Genomic DNA, 15,894 nt, shown 5'->3' on the forward strand with positions numbered 1-15,894 from the left:
AACGCATATCAGACCAGTTAAAGTACAACTTCAAGTACTCGATAACTAACATTGCTTTGTGAAACGCCAACACGGAGTAGTCCAAGCTCAATGATAAACCTTGTGCCGTGGGCTTCAGAGTATGACGATACCCTCTTGTAGCTGCAATCCCGAAGTGAAAGTCTTCATCAGGCTCAGTCTCACAAGTAAAAAAGCTTTTACCAACAGTGATCATACACTTCGAAGGATGCTCTTTCATCACAACATCCATCCCTTGCAATACATCACGCGGATTCAAAGACGTACTCCCTGTCATGTACTCTTTCAAGTCACGTAGCTTCAGCTTATTCACCTGCTTCATGGTAAATGTATAGCTACTACCTCTCATCTCTTCAGTTCTCGGGAACTCCGCCTTGAATGATCACGTAGGCAGTTCAGCCGCGCTGAAAATGTTCTGACCATCATAAGTAGTCATAGCAAAGGGAAACTCTTAGGGATTTTCGGTGAACACCTTGTCCCTGACTATAGCTAGTTCAAACCTTGATATCTTCTTAGTAGGATTATCTCCTTTGATTTCAACATCATAATGTCTTATGACACTATCCGGATTGAAGTTGACTCTAAAATGATTGACAAATAGATCAACACGCCGCACAACCACAACACCGCCTCTATCAGGTCGCTTCATAGGTTCTTTCCTATCAGTAGTAGACGCAACTTGTACAGTTGGTCTTGGATTCATTACTTCAGCAACTGTCAAATTAATATACAAACAACTCTTAGCTTAAACAAAAAAATCACATAAATATGTCTGATGATTCATAATTAAGTTGCAATCATTTATTATAATTGTTTTATGAAATTTTCCCCAATCTCAATTCCCAAAATTGAAGCTATGAATAAATTGAGAACATACCAGAAACGGGTTCAGAAACCACGACGGAGGTGGACGGAGAAGCCGAAGCTGGAGAAACCTGTGGCTTACGACACAAAGCTCCCCTACCGGCGCCTCCAGCATGACTTACTTGTGTCACTTGAGCCTGCGGCGGCTAAGGAGCCGCCTGTGGTCGAGGTTGCTGAAACTGAGTCCCAAGACCACTGTGACCAGACGGAGGTCCCCATTGACCCTGGCATCTGAAATCCTGTTTCTCACCATGACCTTGACCACGATTTCTGCCGTCTTGCTCTATGCCGCGACCACGACCACGATCTCCGCCACCATAACCGCGACCACGGTCTCCTCCTCCTCCGCCGTAACCACGACCTCCACCACCACCATCGCCACGACCTCTGCCGTCTCTGCCACGACCATCACCACGATCACCTCGGTAACCACCACGCTCCAATGGATTAGGATTTGATTGGATCGTAACGAGAAGACACTTTAGTGAAATAAAATAATTTGATTAAATGCATTGAAGAAGATTGGTATCACGGCGACGAAAAAAATAAATCTACCAATTGATTAAACAAAACTCTTTTGATTTGTTTTGTCCACATAAGGAAAAAAAAAAGCTGATCTGTATTAATTATTTTAATTTGATAGGTTGTTGATTTTTTATGAAGTGTCAACACCAGGTTTAATACTGAGACTGATGTGTCAGAAAAGGAAAGCAACACGTTGCACTTTTATTGTATCGATTCTTGATTAACTAACATATTTCAGAAATGGAATTTTCTTAATTTGACTTTTATATAATAAGATCCGGTACAAGTTTTAACTTTCATGACTAATTATTTCGATGTGGTGACAACAAAAGAAAGTCACTAATTAAAGACATCTCACATGGGAAATCACACAAACCCAGAGAGAGAAAGAAAGTTGCATAATTTTTTGATAGTCTATGAAACCCTATTTAGACCCTAGGGAATGCCTTGCACACGAGAGTATTCTTCATCTCCAAAGAGAGCTTCAAAGTCTCGCTCAAATCCACTTCCCCATATGAGACCCACTTAAATCTTCCTAGCAGCTGAGCTAGCCATAGCTCCACGGTGGCTAAACCCATCGACTTGCCGGGACAGACCCTACGTCCAGCACCGAAGGGCGCAAGCCGCAGATCTGACCCCATGATGGGGAAGTTATCACTTTCTTTCACACCAAGAAACCTCTCTGGTTTATACTCATGAGCTTTCGGCCAGACCTTTTCATCGTGGGTTATAGCCCACATGTTGACCATTGCCGTGGTTCCAGCGGGAATAAAGTGGGTCCCGATCTGAGTGTCGTGGATGGATAGACGAGCCCATGAGAGGAGAGGACCTGGTGGGTGCATCCTTAGGGTTTCCTTGACAATGGAACGAAGGTATGGAAGCTTGGACAGGTCTGAGTCTGAGACTTGACGTCCCGAGTCACCTATGATAGCATCTATCTCGGCCTGCGCCTTGGCTTGAATGTCAGGGTGAAGAACCATCCTCGCAAGGATCCATTCCAATAGAATCGCTACCGTGTCTGTTCCTCTAAAAATCATTTCCTATACCAAAAAACAAAGTTAACGTTTAGATTATGTTAATTACTCCTTAACGAAAGATGTATATGTATATACGTACTCGTAGTCATACCCAAAGAACGGCGATCATATCGGAGTCAGAAAGTTTGCTGTTGCCGTGCATGCCAAGTAAGACATCCACAAAGTCATCATCATAAGTGCTCTCTTCTTGATTATCACGAAGAGACCTCTTTGATTTGTGTTCGTTGATTATCTTACCAACGAAAACATTCACTTTACAGACCAAACTACGGCATCTTCTCCTCACGCCTTGTAAATCCAACCATCTCATTCCAGGGAAATGATCACTCCAGTTGAAGATTCCGAGAAGCTCATAGCCTTCGGACACCAAATGCTCCAACTCATTGCTCTCTTTGGAGTAGACAATACCGTCGTTGAAGTTGTATGTTTTACCGAAAACGCTAGACATCACGTTGTTGAGTGATCCAAAATGCAGAATCTTTTTTATCTGCACTTCTCCATAAGTTTCCATTGCGTTCTTGATCTCTTTAACCATGTTTTGTCCAATTTTTTGGCGGGATTGGCCAAAGCCGGAGATCCTCTTGGGGCTAAAGAGATGGGTAGAAGAGATTCTCCTCAGTTCTCTCCAGTAATCACCGAAGGGAGCAAACCCCATGGCTCTATAAAAGAGAAGCTCGTAAGCAGACTCTTTCACGGGTCGGTCTGCGAAAGCAGAGCTATTCAGAAGCTCTTTGGCCGTCTCCGGTTCGCTGGTTATCACAAACCGGGTCGACCCGACAGAAAACGCCATGAGAGCTTTTGCTTTGCAAGTGTCAGCAATATCAGCGAGGATTATGTGTGTCAATGCATTGTTGATGAAAGCCAAGAGGAGGCCAATGATGGAGAGACCAGACGGGCCAGGAATAGCGGCCTGACCAATTTTGGAGTCAGGTCGGGTATGGAAACGAGCTTTGTAGAGTGCCCAAGCAAAGCCACCTGGAGTCAACCAGAAAACGAAAAGGGAGATGAAGAGAAAAATGCTGAGAAAAAGCTCGAGACTCAGAAATGGAGAAGGTCCAGATCGAGAAACGAAGGAAAGGAACGTATCAATAGCCATTTTCTTGAAGAAGAAATTAGGGTTTTGCTTAAGCTAGTGAGTCAAAGAGAAGAAACTTTTTGATGATGATACGGTAGAGTGAGACTGTTTCTTTTATAATGGTCGAATATAAACTAGGGTTAGATCGATTAATGCTTGTATTTTTATTCTAGATCGGTTAATAATTATATTTTATTCAGTAAAGTTCCAGTCAGGCATATACTTTAACTAACCATGGTTAAGACTTAAGACTCTTTGGAAAGAATACAACTTGCACCGCTTATTTCGTTCATTTGAAATTGATGGGGTTGTTGCCCTTTCGTTGCATGGTTTATACATGTTTGATGTTTCGACTTGTCATGCAAATTTGAGCCATTATTGTACCTACATATTTTTTATTTTATAAGTGTACCTATATTTTTTTCATTAGAATACTCGACAACAATGGTTAGAACATAGTAATTTTCGTCAAGTTTATTACAAATAGATACTTTGATGATTCTTTCATAATTTAATATTCTTTATTGTTTGTACTAATTCCTACCTGCTGCCAGTCGATAAAATCTTACAGATACCAATAACTATGTCGGATGAAATATCAAAATATCTTTTCAGTTTTTGATTTTTAACAGTATATTTTACGCGAATTTTAAGTTACTTATCAATGATCGATTAGCACAAACCACTAACCTACATTGAATTGGTTATCCAATGTTTTCAAGAACTAATAATGATAAATCTTTTCTTATTGATTAAGCATGTAAGAAAATACTTCATAAAACTATATGTCGCGCGAATTTGTAGAAAAACATTTTCTTTTGCGTATTGAAAGTCGGTTTCCCATGACATGGTGAAAAAGGAAAATGTCTATAAACATAAACTAAAAAATAATTTGTAGGAAGCTTATATATGATAATTGATAGTTTTGTAATGTCATGTGGTCGGTTAAATTTTATAAAGAGGTTTTGACTGCAATGTGAATGAGTTATATAGGGTTGGCTACCAGTTGGACTTGGAAAAAAAAGTGAAAACTATAGGTGAACAGGCTATAAATCTAAAACTATTTTCATGTCTTGATGTACATAGTAGTATCATATATATGTCGGTGTGTTCCGAGTTCAGAGTTCCGACCATCTCATAAATCTATGAAAAAATGTAACTTAGCCATATATAGCTCACTAATTAGATGCCGCGTGTATACTATGTAAAATTGTTGAATAATACTAGCATATAGAGTTAATTAAAGACCCATAAATATGAACATATGGACGTTATTTCAACCTAGATATTCCATTGGGGAATCCACCGAAATTAATAATGAATGAAATCGTTAACCAACAAGATGGATTTGCTTCCCTTTGACCCAACAAAAAAGTCACTGTTTCCTCATTGTCTCTTAAAAACGCACATGAGTCGACAGTGTCGGTCCTTCCATGCAAACTTATTGTATATTTTAATACTAACTTGTAAAACCGGGGGATGGAGATCGGTCCTTGGACTAATTTGTATTTGGGTTGGACAATTACAGGATAAAAATGTTATATATTTTCTTAGGTCCGTTATATCGTTCATTTTGAGTAAGGGTTGTGTAATATTGTATCTTTATAGCCTTATAGGAATATAAAAATCAGTTTAGACGTTGATGAGCTAATAATCAACTAATTATTGATGAGATTATTCTAGCCTCTGATACCATACAGTCCGGCTTCAGTCAGGGTATGGTGTGGATCCATATGAAATATTGGATGGTTTATCATAGTTAAAAACTACTAGTCTACTATTTCCGTTTTTACATTTAAGTATGTTTTATCGATGGTGTTAATCTGATGAATTGCATAGCTAAGGGTTATTGAATCAAAATACTGGCCACTAATTAAACATTTATTATAGGCTTAATTGAATCATATTATTCACATATATTAGCTTGTTTGGATGATAAATATTGATATATACATAATCATCAATTACGTCACGAAACATAGTAATATGGTGGCCATGGGTGATGCAGGGTATCGACCAAACATAGCATCTGACCTCGATAACCACAAAATTGTCTCCCTTCAACATTGATACCACACACACAGAGAGTAATGTGACACATATGCCATGCAAAACTTGAAGAACGCTCCCATGTATGTATGTATATCCGATCCGTATATGTGTGTGTGTGGGTAAGGTCATAGGTTGTCTTAACTGTAGAGACAATTAAAGCTGGCTTTGTGATAATATGCTTAAGGAGAAAGCAAATGTCACACTCACACACCGCTCACAAGTCACAAGTCTTGTGGAGTCCTTTAAAAATTTAATACTAACAGAAAACCGTTGTTTTAGATACGTTGACCAAGTCAAAGATGTTCTTTGACCAACTGTCGCACCTTTGCTCGGCTTCAGTATCATTAGTCCACATTATCTACTCTTTTTTTTTTTTTTTTTTAGCAACCACACGTAGCATTAATATATATAATTGTATTTAATTGTTCTCTAACAAGGTCGTTTATTGCTAATTTAGCTCTTCTACTGATATGATGCTTAATTATATACTTCTAACTAATCCAACAAAAAATATTAAATGTTAATTATAAATGCATTATTTTGTATGATTTACAATTTTCTAAAATTCTAAACTAATATTAGTATTCAATTGTTTCTCTTGAAGTTTCTATTTCATCATCAATAGCTAACAAAAGAAATTGCAGAAAAAGCATTCTTTTTTTTTTTGTGTGAAACAATTTTTTTTTCCAAAACATGAATTAAGTACATTTAAAAAAAGATTATTTTTATTTTCAAAATCCTGAAGGATTGATTTTTACAAGTCTGGCTCAGAATTGATTTTTTAAAATTTTATAGAATTTACTAAATTGGATCACTGATAGGTCCATCCCCTGTTTTAGAAATCGTTAGGCGCTAGTCGGGCGGTCGGGGTGGGCCTAGCGCCTAGCGAGAAAATCGGAGATTAAACGGGGATTAATCGGGGACTAGTTTTAGAGTTATTTTATTAAATTAATAGTAAATTAAAAATATATAGTACTAAATATATTTATGTGAAAAAAAAATATCAAAAAAAATATAAAGTTATAGTATTGTCTTTAAAACTACGATAAACACATAAAAACGTAATTTAAAAAAAAAAGTTAAAAGTTTGTACATTAGTTATTGTAAAACATCATAAACTCTTAATTTAAATATTTAAATAAAATATATATATATATATATATATATATATATTTGATTTATATTTGGCTCCAAAAATAATCAGTATATACAAAATTAATCGGGAATTAATCAGATTAGACGGTATAATCGGATAATCGATGCTAGGCGGGGATTAGTCATTAATCGAGGCGGAGAGGGTGAGCCTAGCGATTTTACGGGGCGTAATCGGTGCTAGGCGGGGATTTTTAAAACAGGGGGCCAGCTAGTAGTATAATTACATTTGAAACAGCTCTCAACTTTTAAGAACCAAGTCATTACCGATTTACAACATACATAACTAGTACAGTAGTACTAGTAGTATCATTACAATTGAGAACATATACTACAACTGGATCACTGATAATAAGTAACATAACATAGCTAATAGTATAGAACAGCTTACAACTTTTGAGAACCAAGGCACTACAAATTTACAATTGGTCAGAAAATTCGTCATTCAGCGAAATGGAGATGAAGGCAATAGGTTTGTGTTAAGAATGGAACCAATAATGGAACTGTCAATCTCTATTTCTTAACCCAATTGATACATCGTAGAAACGTCATCTTCTATGGAGCTTTCTAGCATGTCACCAAAAACATCAATCCTCTTTCAGATGACACATGCGTCACCATTACACTCACAATACAATGCATAATGATCACAAACTGGATGACTACTAAGACCTCGAATGGTAGTACGTTTCAGGTGCGATTGCGATTCAATTGCGGGTGTGATGTGATTTAGGAGCGATGCGATTAGGTAAAACTGTGAATGGAAATCCGACTCGGGTGCGATGTGGTTATATCATATTCTTGAATGACAATGCGATTTAGATACGACTTGAGTGTGATTAGAAAATAAAATTACCAAATTAACCTTAGTTATAATGTTTTGTATTTTCAGTTTTCTTTTACATTAATTTAATTGAAAATATATGAGTAATAATAATATATACACATTTGTTGAATTAGATATATATATATATATATATATATATATATATATATCTATTAATGATATATGTAAACCAACATCCATTCTAAAAACAAAATTATAATATATGATATTTAATATAATTATGAAAAAATTGTATTTACATCAAAATGAGATTTTAAAATTCAAAAAAATATTTTACATGTAAATAAAAAAACGGTTACCAAAATCTGATTAACTTAAAAAAGTAAAAGTAACAAATTCATAAGTTAAGCAAACCTCAACATAAGAAGAAATAATGCAACTAACAAACCTCCATAGTAGACTCATCATTAGATTGTTTAGATATTCGTCGCTTTGGCCATGGTCTTGACTCTTGATCCTAAAACCCAAATCAAAAGTATCAAACATTTACCAAACGTTAACAAACATATAATCTTAAACATGTGGGAAAAAGTTCTCAAACATGATACTAGAAGAGATGTATAAGCAAAAGGGTTTCCATAATTTTTTTGCTCAAGTACTTTCTTATAATCAACAAGATCAATCCTCAACCTTTTCAAAAACAGTAGAAAACCCACCAAATGATCATGTTGAAAATCTCATCTAGAATCACAATTTAACATCTTAAGATACATACTACTCTGAAACCAATACCCAACATCAAAAAGAAATACCAACTTATCATGTTGAAAACTCCATGTAAAAGAAAAGTTCATTTACACATTTCGTCGAACAGATGGTATGCAATATATATCAAGTTTTACTTATTTAATCAAAATCTAATAAATCCATCACCACTTCTTATGTAGAGTTTTATAGACTAATAAGAACTGTTAATGAATGTCAATTACTACAATTTTATGATCAAAAGTCCCTTAAAACTCGAATTAACAAATTGGTGAGAAAAGTAAACTTACCCATTAGACCATGAACGCATCAAAAACACGACAACAGTAATGAAGAGGCGCCGATGAAGGAGAAGATAATGGTGACAGCAGGCAGTGGTGGCTGAAAAAATAGCCGGATGGTGTTTAAGATCCGACGATGATGATTTTAGAAAACAATGTTTTAGTGGGGGTTATTGGTTTGAGATTTGAATAGAGTTTTAAAGACTTTAAATGTTAGGTAAAATCTGTTGTTATTAGATCAAAATTTTGTTAAACTCTGTTAAAGTTCAGTGTTATTGGTTTGTGATTTGCATAGCGTCCTGGGGTAACCCAGGTCGGGCTACGGTGGGGGGTGTTATCCGGGATGGGAGTGGCCAATGGCTGGGCGGTTTCGCTTTGAATATTGGGGTATGCTCTGCTCCTTTGGCGGAATTGTGGGGCGTCTATTATGGTTTAGTGGTAGCTTGGGAGCGTGGATGGAGGCGTGTGGTGTTGGAGGTTGATTCTGAGCTGGTGGTGAGTCTTCTTCGAGCCGGGGTGAACGAGTCTCACCCTCTGGCTTTCCTGATACGGTTGTGCCATGGCTTTATTACAAAGGACTGGTTAGTCCGGGTTACTCATGTGTATAGAGAGGCTAATCGTTTTGCTGATGGTTTAGCTAACTATGCGTTCACTTTGCCACTTGGTTTTCACTTGTTAGAAGAATGGCCGGATGCGGTCCATTTGATGCTTTTGGAGAACATGAACGGGACCTCAGTTGCTCGTAATGTTCGGTTGTAATTGTTTTTCGTTTCTTAATAAAGTGTAGGAGGTAGTTTACCTCCTCTCCCTTACCAAAAAAAAAAAGGTTTGTGATTTGTAAAAAATCATTTAAAATCTTAACAAATTTGGGTTATTAGATTTAGACTTTTATAAAGTCATTAAAAGTTGTGTGTTATTCAATTAAAACAAAAGAATATATGATTGTTAATGAATTCAATTATTATGTTATTGGTTCATGATTTTAAACATTTTCGTTACAAAATAAAGTCATGAAAAATATTACATATATACAGAGATTGTTGGAAGCATTTTACAAGATTTTAGAAAACTAATCAACAAAACTATCTAGCAATCTTTAACAATCTTTCACTTATTCATTTTTAATGATTTTGTTGAATTTTTTAAAAATCTTTATAAATCAGAATCCAATACCATCCCTTTAGAGTGTGAAAACAATGTAGAGTAATTTTTCTAATTTCTTCTGAGAAAAAAGCTTAAAAATACCTCATCTATTTTTTATTTGGACAAATAATACTCCATCATTTTTGGTTAGAAAAATAATACCTCATTTAATTAATCAATGTTGATTAATACCTCATCTTCTAAATGTTGTAAGTTTTATACCTAACACATGTATTATTATTTGAGACTTACAGTTTTGACCTTAAAAATAATATTCTGTTTTAAATAAAATAGAAAAAATAAAAAAGGAAAAAAAATGTTTGACTCGGTGGAGACCACATCGGAAGTGCTGACTCGGCGATGGTAGCTTACGAGGACGATAGCTAGGTCTTATACACGTTTTCTCCTCTGGTCACGATTCTTTGATGATGGTGAAGGTGAAGAGGCATGACTTTAACTCGCAGGTTGCCAGAATTATCACCGTCACAAGCTGAAACAAAAACCCAGAAATTTTTATTTTCATGATTTGTTTCCATTAAGAACCACCGACAATAACATTAACAAAGATTTAAGCTTTGGAAAAATTGGGCATACCCATACAACAAAACCAAACTCAAATTGGGCAAATCGCTATATACCTACAATCATATATATTTATCTTCTGTTTTATGTCTACTTGTTAGATCTGAAATTTCAGTTTCCGAATGTGTCTTTCCTCTTCAAATTGAAAGAGAAAACAAACCCATGGAGAATTATTATGAAATCTAATTAGAATTTTTGGTTTTGGTGAAGAAAATGAACACAAATCTACACAGCAGGTTCTTAGAGAAGAAGCACGACGAAGAAGACGACNTTTTTTTTTTTTTTTTTTTTTTTTTTCCTGTTTTATAACTTTTATCTAAAATAAATATATTAATATACTATTAAACTTTGTTTATAAGGTCAAAATTGTAATTCTCAAGTAATAATACACGTGTTAGGTATAAAACTTACAACATTTAGAAGTTGAGGCATTCATCAACATTGATTAATTAAATAAGGTATTATTTTTCTAATAAAAAAAGATAAAATATTATTTGTCCAAATAAAAAATAGATAAAATATTTTTAAGCTTTTTTCCAATTTTTTTTCTTAAATAAAGGTAAAATTGTAAATTACATATTAAATGAAACCTTGCCGCATCACAATCGCAGCTCCAGAGTGTGATTCAATCAAAACCTTTTACATTTTTACTTAACTCATCACAGTCTTCACACACCTGAATCATGCCGCAGTTAAGTCGGAGTACATTCATTGGTGACCCCGTGATTAGGGTCGTCACACGGAGCCGTACCGGACTTCCATTCAAGCACTAACAAACTGATGACTACAATTTCTATAAGCATGAGAACATGAGAAGGTTGTTACAATCTGTTGCGCTCCTCTCGTCTTTTTACTTCGTTGTCTATATCTGCACGTGCCTCCTCATTGATTGTATGCATTTTGGTGCTTATCACTTTGGTAGATGTCTTCTGCCTCCACAAGATGCAGAACAAGAAGTGAGTGAATTTATTCAGTAACTTCCGTCAGGAGTATGCATTTTCCTTTGAATAATCAAGCCATGAAATCTGATTCCAAAGCTCATGTAAGTTTCCTCAAACTCATATCGATTCAGAGCACCTTGTAGTAAAGTGAGGCAGCTTTCAATGGTAAGAGCTAAACCTTTTTGCCAAGCAGATAACCAAATATACTACGCAAGTGACCCTATAAAGGACTTCATGTTTACCACATCTTCCTTTGTTGTTAGATGGCTAGACGGCTTCATAAGCTTCCAAAGCCCTGCGGGATGTCGGCTCTTCACTCGGACATGCTCTTTTCTCTTGCCAAAGATTCTTTCGCACTCTGGGTATGGCTTCACGTATAAATTATAGAATCTCTTCATGCTTGGTTTTATCAAACCTTTCAATCCAATATCACAACCAAGCCCGCCTTTCAGTTTCAAGTAATCAATGACATTGTACCGTGGAACGATCTGCTTCTGAAGATTAACCCCTAGATACTCTGGTACATCAGCTAAGCAATTGATATGAAACCCCATTCGGTTAGTTAAAAACTCAATCTTCTTCTCTATCTTCTCTATCTCCTCTATCTCATATAAGATCACCCTCGGCTCTTTCCACACAACCTTGAATGCGTCTCTACGAATCAACCCGTATTTGCATAAACAATCAACTCTGAGTTTCACTTCAATCCCAGCACGGAATACTCCTTCGCTGAGAATACTAACTCTGATCACTTCTCGACATTTCAATGTGTTGATCAATTCCAAACACCGTGGAAGCTCTCCTAACTCCAAACCAAGAACTCTCGGTTCTCTAGCAATCTCTTTCTTTACATCATCTTTACTAAACCCCATCTTCATAAACTCATCAAGCAATGGCTTAAGTCTAGTCTCAGTACCAATCCCTAAAACCTCAGGAAAAACGTGAAAGAACCTCTCAATGTTATCTCGAGCAATGTCGATTCCAACTAAAAACTCAATCTTCCTGAGAATCTCAACCTCTTTGACTAATAGAACACCAGGGAATGAACTTAAAATCCTACTCACAGTACTATCACAAAACCCTAAACCTTTCAAAACCCTTACGCAGTCATAAAACTTATCTGGACCAATCCCAATTCTACTACAATGTTCAAGGACGCTCTTAATCGCGGAAGAAGAGAACCCGTGTTTACCGCAGTCCGAGAGAGGAACTCTCCATTTCCTCAGGAACTCTGATCGCAGGACATTCGGGCAATCGCAGATCAACGAAACGAGTGATTTCTGAGGGAGTTTTAACGATAACAAGATACCGAGAGAGGTCTCGGTTTCTGCTAGATCCGAATTCAAGAGGTGATTGTTTCTAGAGAGGAAGTGTTGGAGAGAAGAAGGAGGGAAGCCATACCTCTGAAGGAGATTCGCGAGCAAGATTCGTTTCCTGTATTGCGATTGGTTGATGGGCGCGAGAATTTGCGAAGATAGTGATCGATGATTCTGGTTGAATAGGGTTATTGGGTAGCCACGGAGATTGATGAAAGTTTTAAGCTTTGAAGCCATTTTTAATTCGGCTTTGAAGGCACTTACTTCTCAGTGGGACAAAAAAAGGAGGAGGAAGAAGATGTTGTGTACAAAATTAAGATTATTGTAATTATACTTGTATCCTCAAAGTTTTATCTTATTTTGAAAAAGGCTCCGACTATTTTATAGTAGGATTTTGCCCTTTTCTTGAGAGGGATTAATTGTTTGGTTTAATGAGTAATATTTGCAAGCAATGTTATAAATTTACAATTTCCCTAAACCGGAGGGAATCTTTTGTTTTACCTCCAAATGAAAGTTGTTTCTGTTTCTGGTTATTGGTAGTACTAGTGTGGCATCACTTTTTATTGCACTAAAAAAAAACTGAACAAAACACACACTTCATGACAATTTAATAAAAAATCAGAAGTTTCATGCGTTTGCGCCCATTTGCTACAAATTTGAAAATTAACAGATAGGGGAAAATGTATGCGATTTTCTCTCGCAAGGTCGTCTTCGTTGGCTCTTCTTCGCAGGTAACCAAACTGGTGACGAAGCAGCCGAACCAGAGTCGCCGTTTCTTGAGTCATCTTCTTCCTTCTGGTCTCTCTTCTTCTTCATCTTCTTCTTCTTCTTGGGCTACCCGATTTGTTCCTTCTCTTCTACCCCGACCAAAGAAAGTTCATGGTTCATTCGCCAGTACGTTGGGAAACACCAATCTTAAGCACAAATTGGGAAATGTTTTGGGATCTAGAGTTCGGTTCTTCAGTTCTGAGCTTCCTAGTGTTGGATTTGAGTCAAAGGGTTTTACTGGGTTTCAAAAGCGTGGATGGTATTGTCTCTTTTCGTCTCCCTCTTTGTGGTTTTAAGCTGTTTCCAAGTAAAGTTTAAATCTTTCTGGAAAATAATCGAATTTTGTTTTCCCCTGTATTTAAGATCCCTCAGGTTTGATTTATTTTAGGGGTTATGCAGAGATTATGTGGTTAATTATCTACCAATGTTTCACATCTTTCTTGATCCCTTAGCTTCTTTTTTCTTTTTTCTGGTCAATTGTGCTTTGGCTCTTCCAAGAAAAAAAGAAATGTCAGGATTCAAGAAAAGAGGATGAGAAATTAATGCTTTTCTAGCTTTTTTTGCCATTTCCGTGTACTTCTTGATTTGAGCAGCTCAAAGCTCTTTTGATGCTTTTCTCTTTATAGATTATAGATCTAGCAGCACCTCGACACTGTTTAGACCTTATCCTTTATAAAATTGTTCTCCAGATAAAAAGAAGTAACACTTTCTTTAATTCATTGGTTTTTTTTTACTTTTGAATTTTTCCTCTGGCAGGAAGTCTTGGTTTAATGGAGCTAATGGTGTGGTTTTCGGGTTGATAATAGCTAATGCTGCTGTATTTACTATGTGGCGGGTTTCAGCCAAGGAACAGAGAGTGGGTGATGAAAAACTTTATGGTCTGACCTCAAAGTTCATATCTTTTTTTTTTGTTTAATATAAATCTCAAGTACTACTGCTAAACTTTGGATTTGGTGGATCTTTAGTTTGATTTTAACCATGATATATGCATTTGGGCAGTTATCAAAGTACATTTTATTTACTGGACGCATACACACGCTGCTCACTTCGGGGTTCACTAATGTTGGAACCAGTCAAATCCTCTTGAACATGATTGGACTTTGCTACTTCGGAACCAGAGTATGACTTTTTTCCTTGTTTCCATTGAAAAAAGGTTTCTATATATATATATATTCTGTTTTCGAAAATGAGATGAGAAATGCTTTCATTTGCTTCCTATCAACTTGCTACTTGCACTTAATCTCGCTCATGTGACTGTATAAGCAACGTCCTTAGTTCGTTCTTTTGAAACTTTTTATACCCCATTGTTCTTAGATTGCAAAAACCTTGGGGCCGCGCTACCTTTTGAAGCTGTACTTTGCTGGAACACTTGGTAGCTCTATTTTCTTCTTGAGTAATCATGCTCTCTCTGTTAGGTCACTCAAGGTATAAAGCAACAAGCATAGTTTTCTCATTTTCCCAATCATGCTAGGTCCACAGATTAGTAGTTTTTCCAATTCATTTGAAGTGTTGCGTGGAATAATTGTGTGGTTTAGACGAAATGCATTACCTTCGTTAATCGTTATTGGTTTGGTCAATCATAAATTCATACAGGGCAAAGGAGTTGCCCCTAAACATCAAGCAAAAGTCCCCATTGTGCATCAGGTATGTTTATTTTTACTCATCCGGTTAAATGATTTTGTAAAAGCATGAACACACGTTCATCTTTTGGATTGTCAAACTCTTTCCATTTTTTTTGTACAGGGTGCTGATGGACCTGTGTTTGCCATCGCGCTTCTCGATATGTTTATCTACCCAAAACTTACTACATACTTTGGGTTGGTGATCCGTGTGCCTGTATTGGCGGTAAGGACTCTCTACATACTCGTCAGAATGAGTGAAACTCTTCTGAATCATATCTAAAAACTCTCACTTTTTCAAATCTTCAGGGAATCTTATTTTTAGGAGTCGACATGATAACGATGCTTGAGGTGTGTGTGTGTATGATCAGAGAATCTATTCCACATTTTGCTTTGAGACAATTTGACTATGCATCTTACTAAAACAAGATCAACATTTTTGGAAAATGCAGGGGAAACAGAACAATGTCTCCTCAAGTTCGAGTCAGTTGGGTGGAGCTGTAGTTGCAGTCATGGCGTGGGCACGGTTAAGGAAAGGTCCATTCTGCTAGTGATTGATTATGCTACTTTCTCCATCAAACCTTGGACTTGCTGCAAAAGATTCATTTGACCTGATCATTATACTGGTTATGTTAAACTTTGTGACAATGAGCTTATTATTACTATTTTTATCGTTTGGGCTGCACATTTTGGAAACTTCGGCTTTGAGTGGTAGAATTTTGGAGTGTGTTGTAAAAGAACCAAAAATACAAAATCAGAACAGCTGAACTTATTTGCACCCATGACCTCTCCAAAGTAACTTAAGAGTAAAGAACTGAACCAAAGGATATAATTTACTATGTCATTGATCATGTGTTAAATCTACTAATCTATGGTTTTGTAGTTGGTGAGATTTTTCCGAATGTAGTATCAAATTTTTACCAATTGCAATGATCAATGTAGTATAATATTCGTCACGAGTTTAATGCA

General features: G+C 36.4%; 2 protein-coding genes and 1 pseudogene across 2 annotated transcripts; 1 reads left to right on the top strand and 2 right to left on the bottom strand.

The window, feature by feature from the left end:
* LOC104702119 (cytochrome P450 78A5-like) lies at positions 1,613-3,598 on the bottom strand. Its single transcript, XM_010417942.2, has 2 exons — positions 2,536-3,598; positions 1,613-2,447 (listed from the first exon to the last, which is right to left on the bottom strand). The coding sequence occupies exons 1-2, from the start codon at positions 3,538-3,540 to the stop codon at positions 1,836-1,838; spliced, it is 1,617 nt and encodes a 538-aa protein (XP_010416244.1). The 5' UTR covers positions 3,541-3,598; the 3' UTR covers positions 1,613-1,835.
* On the bottom strand, positions 10,810-12,798 carry LOC104702120 (transcription termination factor MTERF15, mitochondrial-like). Its single transcript, XM_010417943.2, has one exon. The coding sequence runs from the start codon at positions 12,773-12,775 to the stop codon at positions 11,429-11,431; it is 1,347 nt and encodes a 448-aa protein (XP_010416245.1). The 5' UTR covers positions 12,776-12,798; the 3' UTR covers positions 10,810-11,428.
* Positions 13,219-15,676, top strand: LOC104702121 (annotated as a pseudogene).

The sequence above is a fragment of the Camelina sativa genome, chromosome 7 (genome assembly GCF_000633955.1).
Source record: "Camelina sativa cultivar DH55 chromosome 7, Cs, whole genome shotgun sequence".
In the NCBI taxonomy this organism is placed as follows: domain Eukaryota; kingdom Viridiplantae; phylum Streptophyta; class Magnoliopsida; order Brassicales; family Brassicaceae; genus Camelina; species Camelina sativa.